The sequence below is a fragment of the Pristiophorus japonicus genome, chromosome 16 (genome assembly GCF_044704955.1).
Source record: "Pristiophorus japonicus isolate sPriJap1 chromosome 16, sPriJap1.hap1, whole genome shotgun sequence".
NCBI classification, from domain to species: Eukaryota; Metazoa; Chordata; class Chondrichthyes; family Pristiophoridae; genus Pristiophorus; species Pristiophorus japonicus.
Genome location: NC_091992.1, coordinates 24,784,323 through 24,807,893, shown reverse-complemented (window position 1 = coordinate 24,807,893; position 23,571 = coordinate 24,784,323). Strand labels below are relative to the sequence as shown.

General features: G+C 39.9%; 1 protein-coding gene across 1 annotated transcript; it reads left to right on the top strand.

Annotated features, from left to right (window-relative positions):
- The first annotated feature begins 12,693 nt into the window (after positions 1 to 12,693).
- LOC139226996 (LIM/homeobox protein Lhx1-like) lies at positions 12,694 to 22,704 on the top strand. The gene is made up of 5 exons (XM_070858088.1): positions 12,694 to 12,863; positions 15,033 to 15,256; positions 16,042 to 16,319; positions 18,150 to 18,315; positions 21,818 to 22,704. The coding sequence occupies exons 1-5, from the start codon at positions 12,694 to 12,696 to the stop codon at positions 22,210 to 22,212; spliced, it is 1,233 nt and encodes a 410-aa protein (XP_070714189.1). The 3' UTR covers positions 22,213 to 22,704.
- The last annotated feature ends 867 nt before the right edge of the window (positions 22,705 to 23,571 follow it).

The window sequence follows — 23,571 nt, the reverse complement described above, 5'->3', positions numbered from 1 at the left end:
CGAAAGTAGAAAATAAACAATTATAAATGAGAAAAACACAAGAGATTAAAATGTGTCATTAGGAAGAAGAATGGGACCATGGTTCGATATATCAGACATAATAAATGTTATTGTAAAGGTAGATGCAGGTTTCATATTGAGGACTTCGGAGGGTTAAAGCGGATGTTCCCCACATGATATTTGAATGTATGATGGACTCTTGGGTCTCCGGGATACCGAGTGGCCCTCTGGCTATTGGGGAACTGTGTGGTTTGCGAGAGTCGCCCTATGGAGCTGTTTACCCTTGCAGCTATTGGGTGATTTTAGCTTTGCAAAGATCATCCAGAGATGCGATTTAACTCCACGGTTCCTGGCTCCGTGGGGCTGCCCCGCAGTACACAACCGAAGCAGCGAGTGAATCCTGGCGTTTGTGCCGTATATATCCTTGAAGGCACTGACTGACCCTAAGGCAGGCATTGGGATTAGGCCTTGTCTCTGTGCTGCTTGGGCGAGCAGTCATGAGAACACTCTGTGACTGGCACTCGTTGTGTACGGAGTGATTAACACAAACCTTTGGTTTTAACTCCACTAGCTCAAAGCACTGTCACCAGGAATTATGTGCTGTATGAAGGCAAGAGATAACTAAACACAACCAGTGAGTAGGATTGGGTTGTTCACTTGCACTTTCTTATCCCCAGCCCTCGCTTTCCTTCAGAAACAACAATTAACTCTCGATTGTGCTTAACAGTAACTTTCATTGCAATGAAATTCGGCAGTGCCGTAATGCCGTTAAGGCCTCATTTCCAGAAGCATCGTAACCCAGTTCGTGTAAAAAGTAAATGTAAAGCTGACAGTATGATATTTCTGAACAGATATGGAGCTCCGTGTTAGAATTCGCGCCTGTGGCCGAGGTGCCATTACCCCTGTGGGGCTAGGTGTTGTAGCAACGTGAATGAGCCTGCAGGGGTTGTCACTGGTGATGCAGAGCACACCCCAGGAGCTGATGGCTGAATAATAACATGCTAAAAAAATTAAATCATTGTAATGATATCCAATCTAAAGATGTCTCCGTTATAAAAAATATATAATGCATTTACAAAATCCATACTTTATTACCAACAATTACATACTATACCAATATATTTACACCAAAATATAAAGGCTTACTGTAGCATGCTGCGAAATCAGTTGTTTATCATTATTATTTTGCAATATATGAATTGATAATTTAATTTTTGATCTTTTCAGCATTTATAGGACTTTAGTTTGACCGTTCAAATATTGCTCTGTTTATAGTTGTGTATATTTAGACATTGATTGCATCTTGATTCGGTTTATATTTTTCATTCTCGTTTGTCCTTTTCTCTCGTGGTCCTTCATACATGCCTAAAATCTGTTTACCTTCTATTAATACCCTTCCTTCTGTAGTTTTTTTTTCATAAGGCATTCTGTCGTTTTGTGAGTTATTCGTTTTTTTTAAATAAGAGACTGCAAGGTGAATAAATTAGGAACTTTTTTTTCCTTAAAGGAAAGCTCTGAATGTCTCTGTGTCAACACTGCTTCTCATAAATCGCTCAATACATCAAAGATGTTGTACCTTTACCAGATTGTTATCCAAGGCCAGATTCGAGGCAAAGGCCAGATAAAGGTTAACCTGACGCCTGGCCCCCAAGTTTGGAATGTCACTGTTCCACCTCAACACTCTTTCCCTCAACTTGACACTCCTCCAAGTCTAACCAAGTGGCCACACATCCAGATCTTCTGTGACCTCGTCATCCAACATTTGGGCCAGGCTTTGCAGTCAAGGTGAGAACTATTACCCGCCCAGAGTCCACTGAACAGCCTTTATTTACAACGCTCACTGAAGAGGTGTCTGCAGAACGAGTCATAACAAACAACGTAGTTTATTACTCGGCGATTAGAATGAGTAACCTCTTTTAACTGCGCCAATGTGATCGCTGTAAATAACTTTTGCAATTAAAGCGACAAAATCTCAAACGACGTATATTTCAAACCAACAAAGATAGAAACTGCATTAAAACCGCCTAAAAATCCACGCCTGCTTCAATTATTTTGTTGTCGAAGAAAGCCTAAACAAATCAAGTCCTTCTTAAAATTAACTTCGGATTAATAATGTCTCATTCACGATGTGTTCATTTTGTTTAAATCGGCGTTGTCTTTAGCGATATGTGAAGTTAGACACTGTTGTGAGACTATAATACTTAAATACTACTTTGCCCATCGTGTTTCCTAGACTGTGCGAACCCTGGAAAATAGGTTGTAATGGCAGAATTCATTTTACAACAGTACAAAAACATTAGATAGATGCGCTATTTTAGGAGGTTGCTGATTAGATTTCTAAAGGTCTAATACAGTCTTTTAGGACAACCACTGGAAATGTCATGCCTATTTGTATGCAGTCATTCAGGTGTGCAGTAAATTCAAATTACCCCTACAGCTCCTTATTTTACACGTATGAAATATGAGATAGAGGCCTTAACAGTTTCAGAGCCATTTGTATCCCTGTAACATGTGGGACACAAATGACATCATAAGCATAAAATATTGCCTGAAGTTTCCTTGCAAAGGAAGCTTCCCGGCTCCAGCTTTGTACGTGTCGAAGTTGAAAGAAGGTAAATATGCTGTTTACAGTTTACACTAATCAAATTAAACAACATATTTTGTTTTGGCTAGTGTTATCAATTTTGCACACATGGATTTAAGGTCCCCAGTCAATGTAGTCGCCATTTTTAATTCATTGGTCTGCTGGAATTAATGCATTGTTGGGGTCAATCTTCCACAAACTGATTATATTTGCTAATATATTTGTTAATTTATCACAACTATCTGATGTGCATTTATTCTTTGCGATAGTTGATTTGGCTCGGTGCCGAGAGTTGCTAGGCAGACTACCTCTTTCAGTGCAAGTGCTTAAACAAACATTGTTTTGTACTGCAGTAGTGTCATGTCACGTCTTGAACTTATGGATACAGTTTCCTATTTTGTAAAAGGCCGTGGTCCTGAATTGTAATTCTCGTGAATATAATGGGTTTTGGAAAAGGATAATTCTTAATAACATAATCAAACCAGAAGCAATGCGAAAGCCAGGAGATATTAGAAATACCTCTGCTTTGTTTTCAGTAGCTATTCTGTCAAACTGCTTCTTCCCACCCAGTGCGCTCTCTTTTTTTTAGTAAACCAGAACCAGTCTTTTGCCCTAGGACCAGCACTTTCAAATTCAGTCAGAAAGCCCATCATCAGTCACTGATTTTTGTGCAGGAGGAGAGAGTAATTTCCAACTTAAATCCCTCAGAGCCTCCCATCCGTTCTAAATCCCATATCACCACTCCTTCCACACAGTTCTGACACGCAGCAAGCCAAAGCAGTCGGTTTTTGCTTATGCATTAGCAATTTATTTTGTCTCCCTGACACATCGCTAACATAAAACCGTAAAATATAAATAAAATATCTCTCCCCCAGCACCAGTTCCCAGCGAGAGAGAGAGAAAAGAGCACTATCTCCTTCCTGATCTAGAGGAAATAAAATAAAAGCCATGGCTTCGATAGTGCCTTTTTTTCCCATGCTGGGGCTGCGTTTGCACACACACACACCACAGACAATGAAGATGGATGAGCTGGGATTGGGATCAGACTCTTGGGGGACTCCGTCCTCCTCTCCAATATACTCTCTTCCTCTCTCTCTCTCATGCATTCTCACTCGCATTCCCTTCGCTCACTCTCTCCGTGTAAAGCCATTGATAAGCACTAAAGCCATTTGTATTTCTGAGACCGCCGTTATTCCCAAGCCTGCAGTGTAGCGCCGAGGCTGATTGCAATTTATCAGCCGCTGGCATCAGTTAGTAGCATGTATTTTTTTCTTCTTCGACATTACATTGATAGTATCGTCTGCTGCAACGGAATCACCCTGCGAAACTCAATATTGGGTGGACAATTTGCCACTTTCCCTCTATGTTTTCCTTAAACATGTATTTTAAGCATTTCAATTATATCTGTTGGCGGAGATGATTAATTGGAGCATTTGCTAAACGTTGCAGAAGTAGCATAAGGTTCCTAGGGGTAAAATGAAGTTGATCGATGCCATGGCTGATATAAAAGTTTTCTCAACTGAAGTTTTGGCGCTGGATGTGGGGTCAATGAGGGAAACAAAATAAAAAGAAATGACATTTGTTGTGCCTGTAGATTATTGGTTTTGGAGCGAAAATAGCAGCTGTCCCAATGACATGACTACAGGAAGATCTATAGACTTCATCGAATTTCTAACCCAGGCTGTCAGTGAGTTTTTTAGTCGGGGAAAATGTTGTGCTGTTTTGGTCAATATCTCGACCCGACTGGCAGATGTTTTGAGCTCCACAACTCGTGTCCTAAGAAGAGGCGAATTGCAGGGCTCCGCTGAATCGCCGGAGCACGGAGAAAGTTCATGTTCTCTGTCGCCCCAACTGCAAATGCACGCGAAACAGTACAATTAGCATGTGGCACGAAGGTCGAATAATGCTGGTCCAATGATGGTTCGTGTTATGTTTAAGTTATGCACAGTAATAAAAAAATAAGATGCAATATAAGGAACTGCAGTTTCTCGTTGATATTCTTTTGTGACAGCCATGACTGAGTTGGCACCACCCTAGTCTCTGAGTCAGAAGGTTTTGGGTTCAAGACTTGAGCACAAAAATCTAAGCTGACACTCCAGTGCTGTGCTGAGGGAGTGCTGCACTGTCGGAGGTGCCTCTTTCGGATGAGACGTTAAACCGAGGCCCTGTCTGTTCTCTCGGGTGAAACTAAAAGATCCCATGGCACTATTTCGAAGAAGAGCAGAGGAGTTATCCCCGGTGTCCTGGCCAATAGTTATCCCTCAATCAGCATCACTAAAACAGATTATCTGGTCATTATCACATTGCTGTTTGTGGGAGCCTGCTGTGCATAAATTGGCTGTCGGGTTTCCTATATTACAACAATGACTACACTCCAAAAGTACGTAATTGGCTGTAAAGCGCATTGGCATGTCCAATGGTCGTGAAAGGCGCTATATAAATGCAAGTTTTTATTTTCTAATACTGTAAAGTACAAACGCAACAGTGACAATCGTTCTGCGAACAAAATCTGTATGTATATATAAACGTTAAAAATCCTCAGATAGTTAATTCAAGATTCTTTCCATATGGAAACCATTGGATATATAGAACATTGTTGCACGATGTGCTTCTAAGTTGATCTCGCCGTTACTCACCATTTTGAATTGGCCTCGTTAAAATCTATTAACGACCCCCCCACCTGCCCAACCCAGCCGAAGAAAATGTTTAAGATCAACCAAAAGTGGACTTATTTTCATCCCTGGTACATCTCTGCTGCTGACACCAGATCCTATACGCCCTGAGAGTACCTGTATCATTTCAGTGTTGATACATTGGAGTAAACAAGAGCAACATCTTTCGAATTAGGCTGTGGTGCCCTGCTGTAATTTCTTGAGAAGAGTTGATTGATTTAACTTGTTCGTTTTCTATATATACCTGCAAGGACTATAATTCTATTTAAATCTATAATTTGATCGACTCTTGCAAACTATAATTGCAATTTTACGTGCAAGATCATTAATAATGGACTGTTTTGTTCTATATACCGTTAGAATTGCTAAGGTGACAGAGGGACGTGTTATTATCAGGATTAGTGTGCAGGATTCCACATAATAAGTTCTAGTAATATGTATTATTGACGTATAATTGGGAGTGCCAACTAATCGGTTACTGCTCCTATTAAGAAAATAAAAATGTGTTTCAAAAATGTTGGCAGGTCCATAAGTGTCTGAAAAGCAATAATACAAATACTCATATGAATGTGGCTGAATTCCCGGCTTGCTTCCTATTTGCAACTAGTCTGAAGGCACTCAGACCTCATCCTATAAATAGTTATGCAGTAATTTCATTCTCATAATTATAAATTTTTCAGGTAGCTATTACAATTACACCCATGTCTGTGAAGCAAGGTGATAATCCTAAAATCCACATCCATAACTACTTGCAGGTCCCGCCTGTGGATAAATCATACTTCCAGGCTGCATTCTCTTATTCCATAGGTTAACTGAGCTCTTGTGTGTCCAATTTTTTGGTACACTGTATATCTAATGCATTAATGGTGCACGCTTGTGTACCTCAGTATCTTGACTTCCTGATTTACTAGACAAATTCGTGCTCAAGGTAGATAGAAAACTGTAGAAAAAGCAAAATAGAGTCACCAGAACATGCTGATCAAAGGTTCGGCTTAAAAACATAGCTTTGTACTATTTCACGCCATTTATAAGTATCTGGCTCATGTTCTGTGTGTTTTGCAACAATCGTGCTAATTCTGACCGTGGTTTTGACTGCTGGAGCAACTCTTGTGGTTATTTACTCAAATGTATCTAAGTATAATCGCAAGCAAATTCTAGCAAAAAAGTGCTGCCGTCTATTTCAATCGTATTCCTTAAATCACGCAGTTAAACTATTTAATCCACTGTTACAATAAATGTAAACTTTCCGAGGTTTTGCTCATGTCAGGGGAAACGTGCTTGCCTTGTACAGAATAGATGTTAATGTATTATTGGAAGTTAATGTTATTATGTGCTCTGAAGGTTTGGATTGACAGTCTATAAAGAGAAAGGGTCCTGAAAGCACTATGCATTTTTTGGGTCCTTTCTGCCGGGCCTGCCGAAGTTCACAGCAGCGCAAAATGGATCAACTTGTGGTCCATTTGATGCGAAGCTGTTGCTATACTACTCAAGTCACAGGGAGATCTTTCACAGTTGTTTGTAATCCAGTTGTACTTGGCCGATTACAGCCCCGTAGCTAGCGCTATATATTTCTCAGTTTATCACAAGTGTCACCCACATCTTCCTACAGAGAGGTCAAGGGGAGGGTGGGGTGTCTACGGATCTTGACAAGCGAAGCAACCAGTCTGAACACGACGGATAAAGTCACGTGTGCTGTGGAGGGAGGGGAAAGGAGTCGATGGTTTAAAAACATGGCAATAATGATCTGCCTGTAAACCTGAACTTGACAAACTTCCCCTCGACTTCATTTCAACGCTCTTGGCGTATTTAAAGTTGCAATGCTAAAGTGTCTGGCCCTTGGGCTAGCCGATATTGGAATCACAGTCTCTGCTTCTGTGATTATGCTCTCTAATCATTTATTGGAGCAACGTTACGTTTATTCCAGTAATCTATTTATTGATGCCTCAAGTCTAAACAAAACCAAGTAAAGCCAAGACTCTCGTTGTTGATTTTAAATGTATGTGGAATTGGCAAGAGAATGAAAAAATTGTCTCTGGAAAGCAGATAGTAAGATTAACTTTTGAAATGGAGTGCAATTTCCTATTTGCCTCCTTCAAAGCCCTATGTGGTAACTGTTGATAATAGGACAGAGATTGTTTTATTTTTATTGAATGTTGACCGATGATATTTTTCTTAATAATCAGCTGGCAATCCTCCATTGTGCTGTCCCTTTTATGGTGCAAATTTCGTCATAGCACATCAAATTACGATTATAACTGTGCGGTCTTCACCTTAATTCTTCATTGCATGTGCTCTGTACAGATTATTGACGAGGGAATTATTTACAGATTGAAACTTTGGAAATCAAGATTTATGGTACATTGCCCTCCTAGTCGCTATTTAATGACAACCTTCCTTACCGAGAGATGTATCTAATATCACAACTTTTAAAATCTACTCAAGTCTATGAATGTATGTCAAGCATTAGAAGGGAAACGTGTTATTTAGAAAATAACCTAACTTTAATAAACGTGCTAAAATATATTAACGATTTTCTAATACTCTTTATCTGATAACTGGTGATCGTTGTATAATTGTTCTGGTATACAACTATTTTCAGTATGTTGTAGTCATTAGCTAGTTATACTATCTGTACGTTTACAGAGATAGATGTAAGCACATAAAAGTGCCGACCATCCACAAATATTGTGTGTATAATATATATATATATATGTGTGTGTGTATGTAGAAATATATTATATTGTATGCATAATTAGATGAACTATGCATTACACAGATATTAGACATAAACGTAGAATATAACAAAACTATCAGAGAGCGATGGAGAGTTATGGCACATATTTAGTGTGGCCAAGGACGAGAAACTTTTGTCTGTTTTGCCGTGCAAAGGAAAAGGCTGAGTTTGTGAATTGTGTTTGGGCCCGTTAACATTCATACACATTGACTGGGTGCTCACTTTCAATCGATATCTCCCTCCATTCCGCGTTGACAGCCACTGACTGTGACTCTGGCTGCTCTGTTCTTGTTTTGATGAAGCTACGGAGATTCTAGACCTGTTAATACCGCCAGCCTTTGAGCCTTCCTGCTGATAATCTTCTCCTCCGAGCCATGGTCATTTCTTAGATGAAGTGCTGTAAAATCGCACCCTTTGATTCTCGCCCTATGGATGTTTGTGAAGAGAAAGGGACAGAATTCACGCGCCGTGGTTGTAAGTTTAAGTGTCAAGAATGATTATTTGTGTCAACATGCAAACGCTTCATCTCTGGGCACTGGATCGCTGCGATGTTTCCTATTTCTCAGTACAAGAAAATATTTTGCAGTAAACCAGGGCTGATTATTTTGTCTACATACATATTCTATTTTGCAAGCTGTTTGAATTCAAATCTACCCAACAACCCTTTGTAACGTGTCCAATAATCATTTTACACAATCTACTTTGCGAACTGAAAGTGGATACTTAATATCGGATAGTTCGTTTCCAATGCTGGGTCAAACAGTGCACAGTATTTGCAGTACTGTCATGCTCAGTTGATTACATTTCACTTCAGTAATTTGAAGGAAGGGTGAAAGGATGTTGCCTGTGATCGTCGCTCCTGTCGACACTGATTGAGTGTACTTTATGTAGAACTGAAAAACGAGGGTGGATACATTAATTCCCCTCCCCCAAATAATATTTGCAGTAGCCTTTTCTACGCTTTCATAAATACCTTTGCGTCGAAGTGATGCACAAATTTCAGTTTTACACTCAATCACGTGATTTGGACGGACTTTTCAATTGAAGAATTAAACGCCGTGTATCCTATTAACATTTCCTCATTGCTGTACGTAAAAGGAGCATGTTCTCTCTTTCTGGCACTTTTACTTTCCAATAGATTTTGCCTGATAGGTAAACCTGCGGCGCCTCGGTGCAACTGCCCTGCTTGTTAATTTCACGTCAATTTCACTTATGTAGGCGGGCCCAGGGTTACAGGACGTTGGACTTCAATTGTGATTATTTGCCCAACACTATTAAATGCACAAACTAGGCAACTTTATGTTAGCTTCTTAAATATAGCGCGCCAGTGCGTGTCTACCTGATGCTATGGGCTGTATGAGGTGTCCGAATGAATTACTTCCGTCACCCAACTGCAAACTCTTTGATATCTGAGAGACGCCTGCGTTACAATAACATAACCAGATGCTTTGCAGCTGAATGAAATATTGGAGTAGAGATAGACATGATGGCCGCAAAGATGTTGCTCATCCCTTATCTCTATTCATTCCTGACCAACACATGTCATCTGGGAGAGAGTCAATGGAAAAAGGTCCCTAGATAGAAGACTACAGCTGTCACTGTGAAGTCTGGAGGGCCACGTCCACACCAGCCACGCTTCTCCCTTTTGCATGAGAAGAACCCCATATGCAGAAGGGGTCTATTGATTCTTTTCTTTACGTCTTTACAAAGATTGTGCGTGGGACATACACTGGGAAGAGGTCTGTTTGAGGGAGTTCTGTGCTGTATGCGGAAGGGCAGCGGACGTGGGAGGAGAATGCAACAGTGCAACAAAGACAGTGGCCATACAGCAAAAACAAGTTGGCACTCACGAAATGTTGCACCTTTATTGCGAACAGGATGAATTTCTTCTCGTAATCGGGGACATTTCCACCCGGATGGCTGAAGGGAGTAGGGCCTATATTTCTTTCACTTGTTTTCTGCCGTGGACCATTCATTTCTCAGAAACGATACAACTATTTCGTTTACCGATTTAAAAAAAATAACATTTGAGATAATTTGGAGGGTTAGATATATTTCACGGTAATAGTAAGAAAAAACATAACTACGAAAAATTGCGCTGTTCGCTATTTGTAGCGAAATCATAACCATGTTGAATTAATTGATGATGTCGGTGCATATAGCGACAGAGCAATTGTTCCCACCCCCCCACCCCCCCCCCCCCCAACCAATGTCAGGGATGATATTTTGTCCAACGGGCCCAAATACGAGTGGGTGCAGACAGGTTCAACATGCGGAATCTATAAAGTTATGTGAGATTGGATGGTAACGCATTGAACGCCACTGACAGACCATAAACCCCGACAGAAACCTAGTAGAATACTGTGTAAAAAATAAAGAATATGCGAAGATTTGTTCGGCGCTTGTTAAAGCATGGCGATGTTAAAAGTTCAAACGCTGTCTAGCAATCAAGTTGATTTGCTAATTGAGGTGTTAAGACACTGCAGCAGACGAGTTCACAGTGTTTTATATAATAGCCAAATAAATGCACACACACAGTATTTGTGTTTCCAAGCAATCTGCCTCCCGGGTTAGCTCCAGTCCAGGCTGTCAGCGCCTACTCGAATAAAACTGGAAGTGGTGAAAGTGCTGTATCGGTGCAGTGTTACAGTCTTAGGATCCTCTCTGTATAGATCTACAGTATCCTTGCTGGTCCTTTGCAATTCCGCTGCCTATACCCGGCGAGACATAAAATGCATGGATATCCTCACTCTACACCTACTCTAGTTGCCGCAATAAAAGATTTATCTCCGGCGGACTACAGTGCTGCAGCCATTTTTGTTTTGAAAAGTATGGGAAATGTCTGATCTGAATGCAAATGTTCAACTTTCACGGCTGCCCACGGGTTGGCAGCTGAGATCTGTCAACTGCTGGCGATGCTGACCGCAGGGTGAGCCTTTCTTGTCTTGTTTTCATCTGCGCTGACGCGAGACGCAATACACACACATCAAAAAAAATCAAAACTTTCATTCTAACAGTAAGTATGCAAACATGTTTAGCCACTATTGGGTGTCGAATTTAAGATTAATCGGCAAAGACGTTCATTAAACATCGCAAGTAAGCATTTCCCCTTGGGTAGGGCATTCATCAACAAGTGCAGAGGTGATAAAATGACTTGTTAGGTCTTTTCCTATCGTCTCTCACGTTTTCAGCGGATACCACTTCAAAGGTTAAAACGCATTTGCAGGCAGGGGGGAAAATACGCTCATGCATATGCAAGTTATTTTATTGACTCACCCCACCGTTGAGTTTGCATCAAACGTCATATACTCCTCCTTTTCCATGTTCACCTGATGATGGGCATCTACACAGCAACCCCCCCCCCCCCCCTTTAAATGATATGCTTGTTATTTCACGTCTGATTAAGATATCGCCTTGGTATCTTTAGCAAATTATTGTGGCTTGCCACTTGGTAACAAACGGAGCAATCACGCTGCAGCAACTATTGCAGAACGACCGAAACATGAGCTCCCCCAAAAAACTTGTGTAAAGATGCAAGCTGTGAATTTTAGTTACTTGTATCGCACACACACACACACACACTCAAAAACCTGGCCTACGGGAACAACAAAAACTCCGAAAAGTGCAAAGAGATTGAAGGCCTGAACATGTTCCTGTTCTTTGTTTTTTGTTTTTTTAAAGCCAAACGCTTTTCCCCGCCAAAATGTGCTGAACAAAAAGTGCAAAATTAACTGCAATTCCAACTGGAAATAAAAATGCAAAAAAGGAAATGATAGAAGAAAAGCAAAGAAATAAATAAATAAAGGCAACTGTACCTAACCCTCAGAAGCGGCCGCGGCTTCCGTTATTCTCTAGGCGAGATGTTGCGAGTCGCTCGCAGGCAGGAAAAAAGGCAACACACTTTTTTTAAAAAGCTGTCATAAATTAACGGTTGCCATGGAGCCGGCGCGGCTGATTGGACGGGGGCGCCGGTGACGCGGCGGGGCGCGTGACGGCGATGTGAATAAGGTGTGCGCGAGCTCCAGGAAACATGCAGTCGAGTGAGCGCGTGCGGCGGGCAGAGCAGCAGCAGCTGGTGATTGGCATGTTTATCCACACAACTACTATAGCTGTACAGTAAACACGACTGGGGATATTTCTCTTCCAGATCAGGAAAGTTGAACCATGCAATCAAAATCAATGCTTGCCACAGGCCTGTCACCCATATTTTATTTCTGGAGTATTTAATATATATATATATATATATATGTGTTATTATTATTATTTTGCTAATGGTACTCAATGCAAGCAAACTGAAGTATTTATTATAAAAAAAGCCAACCAAAATACTTTATGAGACAAGAGCCAAAGTTAAACGTTGGTATCTTTTTGCATCATGCTGGAGTAAACAATTTACTCCCATACTCCAGAGTGACAGCACTGTTGCTTGTTGATTAGTGTAGCCTCTTTTTTTTTAATTATTATTTTAAAGTTATTTCTTTAAGAGGGCGATTGTTGCTTTAGGAGTACACCTGCATCGGGTTCCTTTGACTCATATCAGCTACCTCAAAAGAAAGAACGCTGGCCACTTCATCCGTTGGAACCGTCGCCCTTTAATAAGAGCCATTCTAAGGATCAGCCTGCTGGACGATCGAGGACCTCATTATTACCAGCCAAATATCTAACCGTCAGCTATCTCATTATCTGGGAACAATCCAAAGACAATGGTGCACTGTGCGGGGTGCGAGAGGCCTATTCTTGATAGGTTTCTATTAAATGTCCTGGACCGAGCTTGGCATGTGAAATGTGTGCAGTGCTGCGAATGTAAATGCAATTTAACAGAAAAATGTTTTTCACGAGAAGGAAAGCTCTACTGCAAAAACGACTTCTTTCGGTAAGTGCAAATGGGTACGTCTTTTTTAGGCATCATCAGAATGATGGTGCCTTGTTATATTCAGATTGCGTAAACTTCAAGTTTCTTTTACATTATTCCGAGGCTGAAATTGCGTTGATTTAATTTATTTGCGAGCTATTGGGGCATTATTTAGTGAATATAATAACACATGATTCATAGATTAGTGTGAAACAGGACTGTTGGATAACTTTCATGTTTATAAAGAATGTCCCGTTCAGTTGCCCGAAGAAATTGAGACCTAAATAATTTAGCTTCAGTCCTTCGAATAACTGTTTATTGTTTCGCAATTTGATAAAACAACTGAAATGCATGAACAGAAAATTCACACACTTTCGTTCAGTCCTCGTCCAGCAACTTTGCGGATCTGAAATGCGAAAAATGTGTATTCAGCAGGAGGAAATACGATGGGAGATGGCACATTTCTTTTGCTGAGGCAAATTAAAGCAAAGATCAATAACTGCGATTCCTAGAGGAAATCCATTGGCTCTGTCTACCTCCTTGGTGTTCTTACTTTATTGTAACGATGTGATAAGTGGCTTTGAATAACAAAGTGTTTGAAGAGGAAAGCATAGACAAAAGACATCTGGTCAGCAATCACCTAAACGGACTGCACAAATACCTACACAATTGCAATTCCCCATTCCACGAACTAAATCCATAACCAAATATACAATGTGAGTCTGATAGTGAATTTAGAGATGTATTGCTTGCTATAGGGTAGTTTTCTCATGCTGGCTAAACAAATTATTCCTATCTAACTTTTCCTTGTTCACAATAACTTTCATTTGTAACTGTACGACATGTATATAGTGTTTATTGGTCTTTTTGAATCAATAACTTTTACTTGATTTAACCATCTAAAAAAAGTTTTTAAACATTTTAAATTACATTATCTCTGCCCTTAAAAGGACTAGTCTGTTTCAAGTTCCAGATGCAAATGTGACAGCAAAATATCCTTTGCCTATTGCTTATATACCGGAACCATTGATTGAACCAGCCACCCCCTCAGTTATTATTAATGAATGGTTTAATGTCAAGTTTGAAGACCTTTCTAATCAGGCTCTCCTGAAATCTCCTTCCTCCTCCGGGATCATACGCCGTCATCACTTCAATCTGCCGTCACCTGTAAATGACGTAACGTTTATTAATCCAATGATTTTTACTCCCAGCATGGATATGAGATTCTTTTTAAAATTCGTTTTATTTTATACGCAGCAATATTTATGACAACATTTTTAAATAAATTGCCACCCTTGCGGCATTTTAACGAGCCTTTCTCGAATATATTGGTTAGCCTTTCTACTTGTTTTTTAAAAATACGGGTAAACTTCGGTAGAGTCAAATAGTTTGTGCTCACCTGTTATACGATTTCATTAAGCGTCATCTTTGAGAAGTACACTGAAATTAAATATTGTACCGAAATACCTTAATATTTTAATATGAAATCTTAAAAATGTTTCAAGATGCTTGAACTTTTATCAGTCTGAATCAATATATAGAGTAGGATATTCTACTCTATATTGCGTTTGATGATCCTTACAAATAAATTAGTTTTCCACTTTTGATAGATAATACTGTGACATGGTAACCCCGAATATGTTTAATCTTGCCGATAATGTAAAACATATATTTCGTAAGGGGCTAAGAAAGCTTTTATATCGGCTCTGCACTTTAAATTGAAATGGAGAAGAAAGATAAATAATCCGGCTAATGCAAATAATACGTGAAGTCAGTTCCATTAAGAGGGTCAGACTCTGATCTTAACATCAGTTTCAATGTAAAGCATTCCCCAAAACATTCGGCCACTTTTGGACAGTTTGCTGCCATAGATAGCCTCATAAATGGTTTGCACTGATTTCTAGTCGTTTTTCTCAAAGTGAGAGCTGAGTGGTCAATCTGTTCCACGCCGGTGTGTCGGTCCTGATTGGTTTCAGTCGCGGATCTGTGGAATTATAAACGGCGTTCCTTCCGTTCGTATGCTGGGAGACACTTTCGGGCAACATAGTGGAATATTAACATTAATCTGTTCAGTATAAATGTAAGTTGGTGCCCGCGCCTTGCTCTTCTGACGGGTTGGTATCAAGTTAACTGTACTGAATAACATTGAACATTTCTGTGACCATGTTTTCCCCGTGTGGTGCTTTTCAGTCGTTTTGGTACCAAGTGTGCCGGCTGCTATCAGGGTATCTCCCCGAGCGATCTGGTGAGGAGAGCGAGGAGCAAAGTCTTTCATCTGAACTGTTTTACTTGTATGATATGCAACAAACAACTTTCCACCGGAGAAGAGCTCTATATCATAGACGAAAACAAATTTGTTTGCAAGGACGATTTTTTAAACAGCAATAATTCGAAAGAAAACGGCGCGCTGTCAGGTAAGGCCAAATCCTCACAGTAACTATATATATATATATATGTGTGTGTGTGTGTGTGTGTATGTGTGCTTAATGGAAATCTGAGCGACAGTATGGTCCAGGAAGGGTTACCTTAACGTTACAGTATCAATAGACTGTAGCATTACTATAATCTCGCCGCACGTGTTTTACTAAATTAAACACTTTCACTACAACATAGTGTTTGTTGCCATTATAAAATGAAGAGGAATGTAAAATAATCGGGATTGGGGTTGTACGGAAATGATTTGATTACAAAAGCGGGTATAACAGGCGCAGCGCTCAGGTTTTGAGCCCCCCGCTTCGGATTCACCCCATTTTAACGGTTAATTGCTGTCAATTTAATTAAATCCCATTTGCTACTTTATGCATTATAGCGAGTAGCAGAATGTACGATTTTCGTGTAGCTTTTATGTGACACATCTGTATGTCCATTTGCATCATTTTATTTCCGATTTAGATGTCTGTTAACTTTTTTCCCGTTTTACATTTTTTTTACATTTTCATTTTAATATGACCACAGTGGGAGTATGATTTGTTTTGGGGAGGACTAAGTAGGGGTATTTAGAGCACCCGTAATTGTATCATTTACATTTGGTGTGTTTGGAATATCTCTTATTTTAAAATGTAAAAGTGCTGTAATTCGGCGGTCCAGAGGGGCTATATATCAATTACCAATACAATCTTGGTAATTATCATCGTTTTAATGGGTTATTTATGTGATGTGAACTCATACATCATTCCATTTCATTTTGTATGTTGTACAGTAACGGCATGTAGTGATCAAAGTTTATCACCGGATTCTCAAGATCATTTACAAGATGACACAAAAGACTCAGAAAGCGCCAATATTTCAGATAAAGAGACTGCCAATAACGAGAACGAGGAACAGAATCTGGGAGCCAAGCGCCGGGGTCCCCGCACAACCATCAAAGCAAAACAGCTGGAAACTCTCAAAGCGGCATTTGCAGCAACCCCCAAACCCACCAGACACATCCGAGAGCAGCTAGCTCAGGAAACCGGGCTAAACATGAGGGTTATACAGGTAAGAGAGACATTTAGAACTGAGGGCTCCAATATTAAAAATAACATGGGGGACATGGAGGCAAGGGGAGGCAGTGATTCAGGCTCAATATAAAACTTGCAGGGACGCGCTGGGTGGGGGATTAAACGGAGATAAACCAAGCAAAAGAGGATTGTATAAATGAGAGGTTTCGATACTGGGACATTGTATAAAAACTGTGAACTCGGGGAAACAGACTAAACGTGACAGTGGGGGAGGGGGCCGTACTAGAATCGGCGAGCCAACGGGCACAGGTAATGGATACCATTGACCTGGGATAAATCCTCTGAGCGCTTTATTACACAAAAAGCTGGATTATCGAGATGGCTATAGCTCAGTGGGGGAAAGTTTAAGCCGGGAAAAATAGTCAAAAGTATAGAACAGAAAGATAAACAAGAGGGCACAATCCGGGTAGTGAAGGTAGGGAAGCCGAGAGAACCCAGAAGACTGCGCCCAAGAGGTCAAGCCGCGTCCAAGCAAATATAAATAGAGACAATAACGCAGACCAAATGTAGAAGTGATATGGTCAGAACGACACAAGCTACCGTCAACCCAGAAAACAAATGTACAAGACAATAGCTGCATCAGGAAATCCGGCTAATCACAATGATTATACAGAGGCGGGTTAAACTATCCGAGAGCACCCTGCTTAGGGAAGCAACTCGAGCTGTAAACAGCTCAGAGAAAATGAACAGGAATACCCGGCTTAAATGCTAGGGCAGCTGATAAAACCGACTGTAAGAGCGGAGGGGAGACCTGCAGAATTACTTTGGCAGTCGTGTGAGTTAAGAGATTATTGCCAAACATTACATACGCAATACCACCAGCCCTCGATTAATTAATGGATGGGTGGAGAGGACCCCAGCTCTGAGGCAACTAAGCTAGAAACACGATTCTGTTGTAATGGGGGCAATAACACTACACAGGGCTTATAAAAAAGCAACATTTTCTACATTTATTCTAATTGTGGAATAAATAAAGGGCCAAGAATCCTGAGGTGGGCTACTGAAAGGGTAAGGCCGTCACTTTAGTTAAATATAGAACACATCAGCCCCAGAGGATATTAATTACTTAATAATCTTGCAGGGCTTCACACCCCTTCACCTGTCTTACAAAGCAAATTGTACTCGTGCAAAGATTTTCCAATTTGTCGGCACTTCTGTGCAAACTGATTTTAAGCATTCATTTACTTCATCCAATGCAATTTTGCGATTATTAAATGTCTGGCTTTATTTCAATAAGAAACTTAAGAATTGAACTATGTTGTTTAATGCGTCCATTGCCCTTTTTAAAAGAAAAAGTGAGGTAAACTCGCAAAGAACGCTTACTTTCTTTTTATTTAACAGCCACTTTTTGTTCAAGATATGACATTTCAAACATCATTCCACCATACTATTCTGCATTTAAGCATATATTAAAAGAAGGAAGTCGAGTTTTAATTCAACTTGCAATTGCATTTTAAAATATAACAGATACTTTGGCTGTGTGTTGCCCTAAGAGTCTGGAATCAAGCGGATATCGTTGACATGCTTGGCATGACTGTTGTAAATTGGGTTTAACGTTTAATTCTGGGAAAGCCTTCTGGTTTTCTTTCAGCTTGTGAAACAAGGAAGATGTGTTTCAAGACTGGTTTGAGTTTAATGTTTCAGTGTAGAATTAAAGCCAAGCTTTTTAAAACAAAGATGTGCTGCAGGTTTACCTTAATTCTGAATTATGGGACTTGGAAGGGTATTGTTTGCGTTGTATGTATGGTTTAATATTAACTCAGGATTGTCGAAATAAAAGGGATCTTGCGGCTGCTTTGTGCCCCAGGTCTGGTTCCAGAACAGGAGGTCTAAGGAGAGGCGGATGAAGCAGCTGAGTGCTTTAGGGGCTCGTAGACACGCGTTTTTCCGCAGCCCCAGACGGATGAGACCCCTGGGAGATCGCCTCGACGGGGCTGACATGATGGGAAACGGCCCTTTCAATTACTACGGGGGTAAGTCCCAATTCATTTCTGTTAAACACTCCCCAGGATGTGCTTAAAAACTGATTACTTATTTAATGAGAAGGCCGCTGCAAATTCAGTTTTACAGTCATGTATTGACGGACAATTGAAATACTGTATGAAGTTAGCCACTTATTGACTTATTATTGACTTATTCAATCACTGATTACACGAAGAGAGTCTCCGTGCTATTTTAAGGCTAAAGTATCTCTTTTCCCTCAACGATCTACTTGTCAATGTCAGATCAGTTTCATATGCAGAATCAACTAAGCAGTGTTTCCCGCGTACAAGAGCCGACAGAGAAACAGGAAACCCCAATATGCAGCGTCTAAAATAAATGGCCCGCCTAAAATAACTACATGAATATACAAAAGGAACTGACATAATACAACCTATGCGGATATACGCCCGCCTAAAAAGACCCAGAGAATGGCATGATGGTGCATTGCCATAGGGTTGAGTTTACTCCTGACATCTATACGGGATTCTTAAAAAGATATAAGTAGCTTAAGTGTTTTCAGTCCTCCTATTAAAACTAACTAACATTAACATCGTTTACAATTGTGGATATTATTTTCCGAATTGAAGAATGCAAGTAAACCAGGTTGCATGTCTAAATAGGGAGCGCCATAAAGTTAAGGATTGTTGGACAATTATTTTTTTAAACTTTTTTTGGCAAAAAGAAGTATATGGTTAGGCTTTCATTGATTATATTGCTGTATATTATGTATTCGACGTTTACCCGACTTTGACTTCGGAATATAAACATTTCACTATCTTTGTGTAACGCGTACACTGCAGTGTGAAAGATGTGAACAAGTGCTTCAGTTTTATTTACTTATAATTATTAATAATAAAATGCTTACTTGATGCAACTGAAAACGTTTTAATTACAATGGCACATATCTATTCGCCAGTACGCAGTTACAATAGGGACTGGAATTGATTCGTTTATCTGGATGAAATTTACCTTGTAATTTATACTATTGACTTAATTTTAAAAGAAAAGTGAGCTCGGACGAGTGTAGTGCGTTCAAGATTTTATTATTTTTCTATAATGCATACCGAGATATCGGAAAGGTCTATCCGGTGCAATTCTACTGTACAACCCATTGGGATAACATTTGCGAACTTTTTTGTAACAAAGTTTCCATGTGTATGTTTAGTGACAGGCTGGTGAGGATTCCAGTTTGTGAACAGCACACTTGCTGTTATTTGATGGCGAGTACACGGGGAAGACAATAATCACACAGGAGGGGATGGGGTTAATTAATATGGCGTGAATGTACAGCATAAGTGGGAGGCTCCCAACAAACCCATAACACGAAGCTTAAACTTCATCAACCCTTAAATGCTAGAATTCCCCCCACCACACACACCAAATAAAAACTTTAAATCTCATTTTTTCATCGTTCCCATTCATTTCGAAAGGTGTCATGTTTGCTCCATAATGACCGCGCTTTGCTGTGTTAGCCATGAACCATATGCGGAGTAAGTTTATTTTTAACTTCATTTGCATTGGATTGTGCCGGACAGTTAATTGCTGATCCAATGTCTCCCAAGTATCTTTAAATGAAAACATTTAAAACGATATTTTACATCCGGCGAAAGCGGGTCAGCTGGCAGGGATTTCCCCATACTCGATCTTACATTGAAACAGGGCAAATTTGAGATCGGGTATGATCGCATTTATTTAAGTTTTCTGTACAACCATTGGATGAGTTGAAAGTGCCAGCATCATTTTCATCCATGCTTAGCTTACTCGTAGCGGCCAGTTTTAGTATGCATGTTCTCCATTTCATTTACTTATGTAAATTAGCATGCATTTAGGCTCAATTGAAAACGAACCAGTCGGATACAGAGTGCTGCAACGGCGTTTAAATTAGAATACATTTTACAAGGGAATAACAGTTCCAGATGAATTTCAGAAAATCCTTCAAAAGAATTAACTGTGCATTTAACACTTACCCCGTGTTATTTTTTTAAATATAGACCCTATTAAGATTTTGGGGTGCAGATGATGTTGGTACATGAACCATTGGGTTTAATGCTCGGATTTTTAAATAATGCGTATTGGGAGTAATTTGCATTAATACCTGTGGAGCATTTAGGTAGCAAACTGTTTTCAGAACACTTTACTGAATTTAGTAACTCATAAGTGCGAGTGCGTTGCTTAAATCTCGGCTCCGAATACTCAACTGTTTTACAAGATCTTTCAGATTGCGACTGTGGATTGGCAGGCTGTTATTTGCCGAATGCTCTACAATGACTAGTTGAGTGGTGGTTTTGTGAGAGCGGTTGCGTTTGTGTAAAATGAGTGAGCATTATTCAAAAAGTGGGACCCTGCTGCGCCAGACCTTCTGTGTGATAGGGATTAATAACACAGAATAGTTTCCCAAGCGTTTGTTTGCAATCACATCTGCTTCATTTTTCACTTACAGAGATGAAATCCTGAGCACAAAAAAACCCCAAGACATCAGTCTGATTTACAAATGGGACATAAATTAGAACAAAAAAAAAACATTTGATTGCTGTTTGCCTTGCCCGTTGCGCATCATACTGTGAATTCACAGAGTAATTCTGATCAACTGAGTTTGGGGATGCTGGAATGTAAGGCTCATTAGCTAAAAGAGAAAATAATTCAGTGTGCCACAAGAAAATCTTCTGATTTTATTGTCCGTTACATGGCTCTGAAAGAATGTAATAAATGTTTGTTTTAGCTACTAAAAATTAAAACGCCCCAGAACGGTGTAAATGTTTTATTTTGTCTGAAACTTCGCACCGGAAACATGCCCTATGAGTGGGCCTCATTGGACCAGAAAGGAGCATTACCACTTTATCTCACCGCCCTATGTACAACAGCCCGGTTTTATTTCACATTGTCATAGAGCAGCATGTAGGCATCTGCGGTTCCCAGAAATATGTGAAGATTGAGTTTCTGATTACAGATTTCATATTGACAGCGGATCAACTGGAGTAGCTTATAAAAAGTAACAATAAACGCAATGATTTGGGAACGAATGCGCATGGCTGTATGTTGAAGGTTGAATCTATGGACCACATTGTAACTGTGTATGTGTCTTGGGAGGGGATTAACGAGGTTGGAGTTTAGTGCTTTTAAAGGCCAATTAATGTTTCAGAGGCACTTGCCGTTTATCAGTTCTCCAACGTACAAAAGAGATAAACTAAAGTCACCGATTTCAATTCTAAAGTTTTCAGAGTGCAATCCAGGTTATGAATTGCAAACTGCAAACTTTTTTACTGTGAGTTTTAATTCGTTGTGTTCCTATTTTGATTTCACTTGGCTCGCGTTTGGTTTTTGAACAATCGGTACACTCCAACAAAACCTAGTTTACCTGATTGCAAAGTTTATTCAAAGCCGACTCTTATTTATATTTGACTTCTTGAAACTGGAATGTGTATGCACCAATGTGTAGGACTGCATAAGGATGACGTGCATTGATATTTATTTGCTCCTTTTTTTCCTTCGCAGATTATCAGACTGAATATTATGGTCCTGGAAGCAATTACGATTTCTTTCCTCAAGGTCCCCCCTCGTCTCAGGCTCAGACTCCAGTGGATCTGGGTTTCGTGCCCTCCTCCGGGCCTGGGGCGACCCCACTCGGCGGACTCGAGCACCCACTGCCCGGCCATCACCCCAGCAACCTGCCGGGACCAGGCGACAGCCAGAGGTTCACCGACATGATTTCTCACTCGCACGGGGACTCTTCGAGCCCAGAGCCGGGTCTAACAGGACCGACAATGCACTCGATGGCGGCGGATGTGTTCGGGCCAGGTCCCAGCCCGTCTTTCTCCCTCACTAACGGGGGATACACCAGCCATTTGTCACATCCGCCTCCGGAAATGAACGAGGCTGCCGTTTGGTAACGACTTCCGACTTGGCGGAAATTGCCGAAACTCACGTCAAGGGACAATATTGACAATGTATCCCTCTGTCTGTCTCTCTTTCTCTCTGCTCCATCCCCCAAAGACAATAGCGTGGCCCGGACAGCAAGAACAAGGCGAGATCGTCAGCAAAACTCGTCGCGCAAAAAAAAATTAAAATAACAATTTTTAAAAACTTCAAACAAGGAGAAAGTTGCACCGAGCTAACACAACAACGTTTTAAGCAGGGCGACAAAATCTGGGATCCTAAAACCCAAAAGGAACAAATTTCAGAATGACCTCGAAAAGACAAAGGCGTTTGGGAGCCCTCAAGACTTCAACGCGAACTACTCTACCTACACAAAGCTGAACAACAAAAAAAAGCTCATGAATGAACTGAAAGAGTCTACTGTTTACGTATTATATTTAATTCAGGAGTTTAATGTTTTAGAAAACATTTTAGAACCTCTTGATCTGAATTGAACAAACGGGCATCAAGTAACCAAACTTTTTTTTTGTTTCCAAAAAAAATGTACAAAAGGTTTGCTGGAGTTGTGATTCACAGCTCTAGTTTGTACAAAAGTGTTTTTTTTGTTGCGTATGTTTACAAAAGTGGAGAAACAAACTAGAAAGGTGCCAAATAGATAAGTCATAGCACAATTACTGTAGGTGCACTGCACCATCCACTGGAGAAAGTGTTCAGAAAGAGAGTGTTAAAAATATACTTTCTGCTAATTTTTAGCTCTCTCATAGAAATCATTCATATTGTTAATAATGCCCATATAGATTCATACAGGATTTTATTTTTGTGTCTTACAGAAACGAAAGGTCAAATATTTAAACAATTTTACTACATGGTCAAATATGCAGTCCCTAGCTGCTACTTTTTTCTTTATACAGTATAGAATTCCTCATGATATCATTTTTTGTCATAATAATAGGCCTAAGCTTCTGTGACCTCCGTTGCATATTAGACCATTCACTGTATAAATGAAAAACATGTTGAATAAATTTGTGACTTTTTAATAAAAAATTGATGTTTTAATGTCTTTAAATATCAGTGCTTTGTTTATAAACAAGGTATAGTGGCAGAATGAACAGGAAGTACCTTGGTCACTTTTACTTTCACTTATCTATCTATTAAATGTCAATTTCTGCTCCCGAAGCACGATCTGTTTAACTATCGACATTTATAAATTTACTACCCCAAATTATATATTTAAAACACTAAGTTTGCATTACTTTGATTTATTTGCATTAAAATTGGCACCTACAGCTCTTTCCAGATGGAATAGAGTGTTAATTAAATCAAATGAAATGTTAAAAAGTAAATATAGAACTTGCGGATAGAATCAATTCCTG

What these genes read in the sequence shown, in the direction of transcription:
- LOC139226996 (XM_070858088.1), top strand. Translation starts at nt 12,694, where the DNA reads ATGGTGCACTGTGCGGGGTGCGAGAGGCCTATTCTTGATAGGTTTCTA. An exon ending in TGCAAAAACGACTTCTTTCG is followed by an intron (nt 12,864 to 15,032) that starts GTAAGTGCAAAT and finishes GGTGCTTTTCAG; the next exon opens with TCGTTTTGGTACCAAGTGTG. An exon ending in CCCTTTCAATTACTACGGGG is followed by an intron (nt 18,316 to 21,817) that starts GTAAGTCCCAAT and finishes TTTCCTTCGCAG; the next exon opens with ATTATCAGACTGAATATTAT.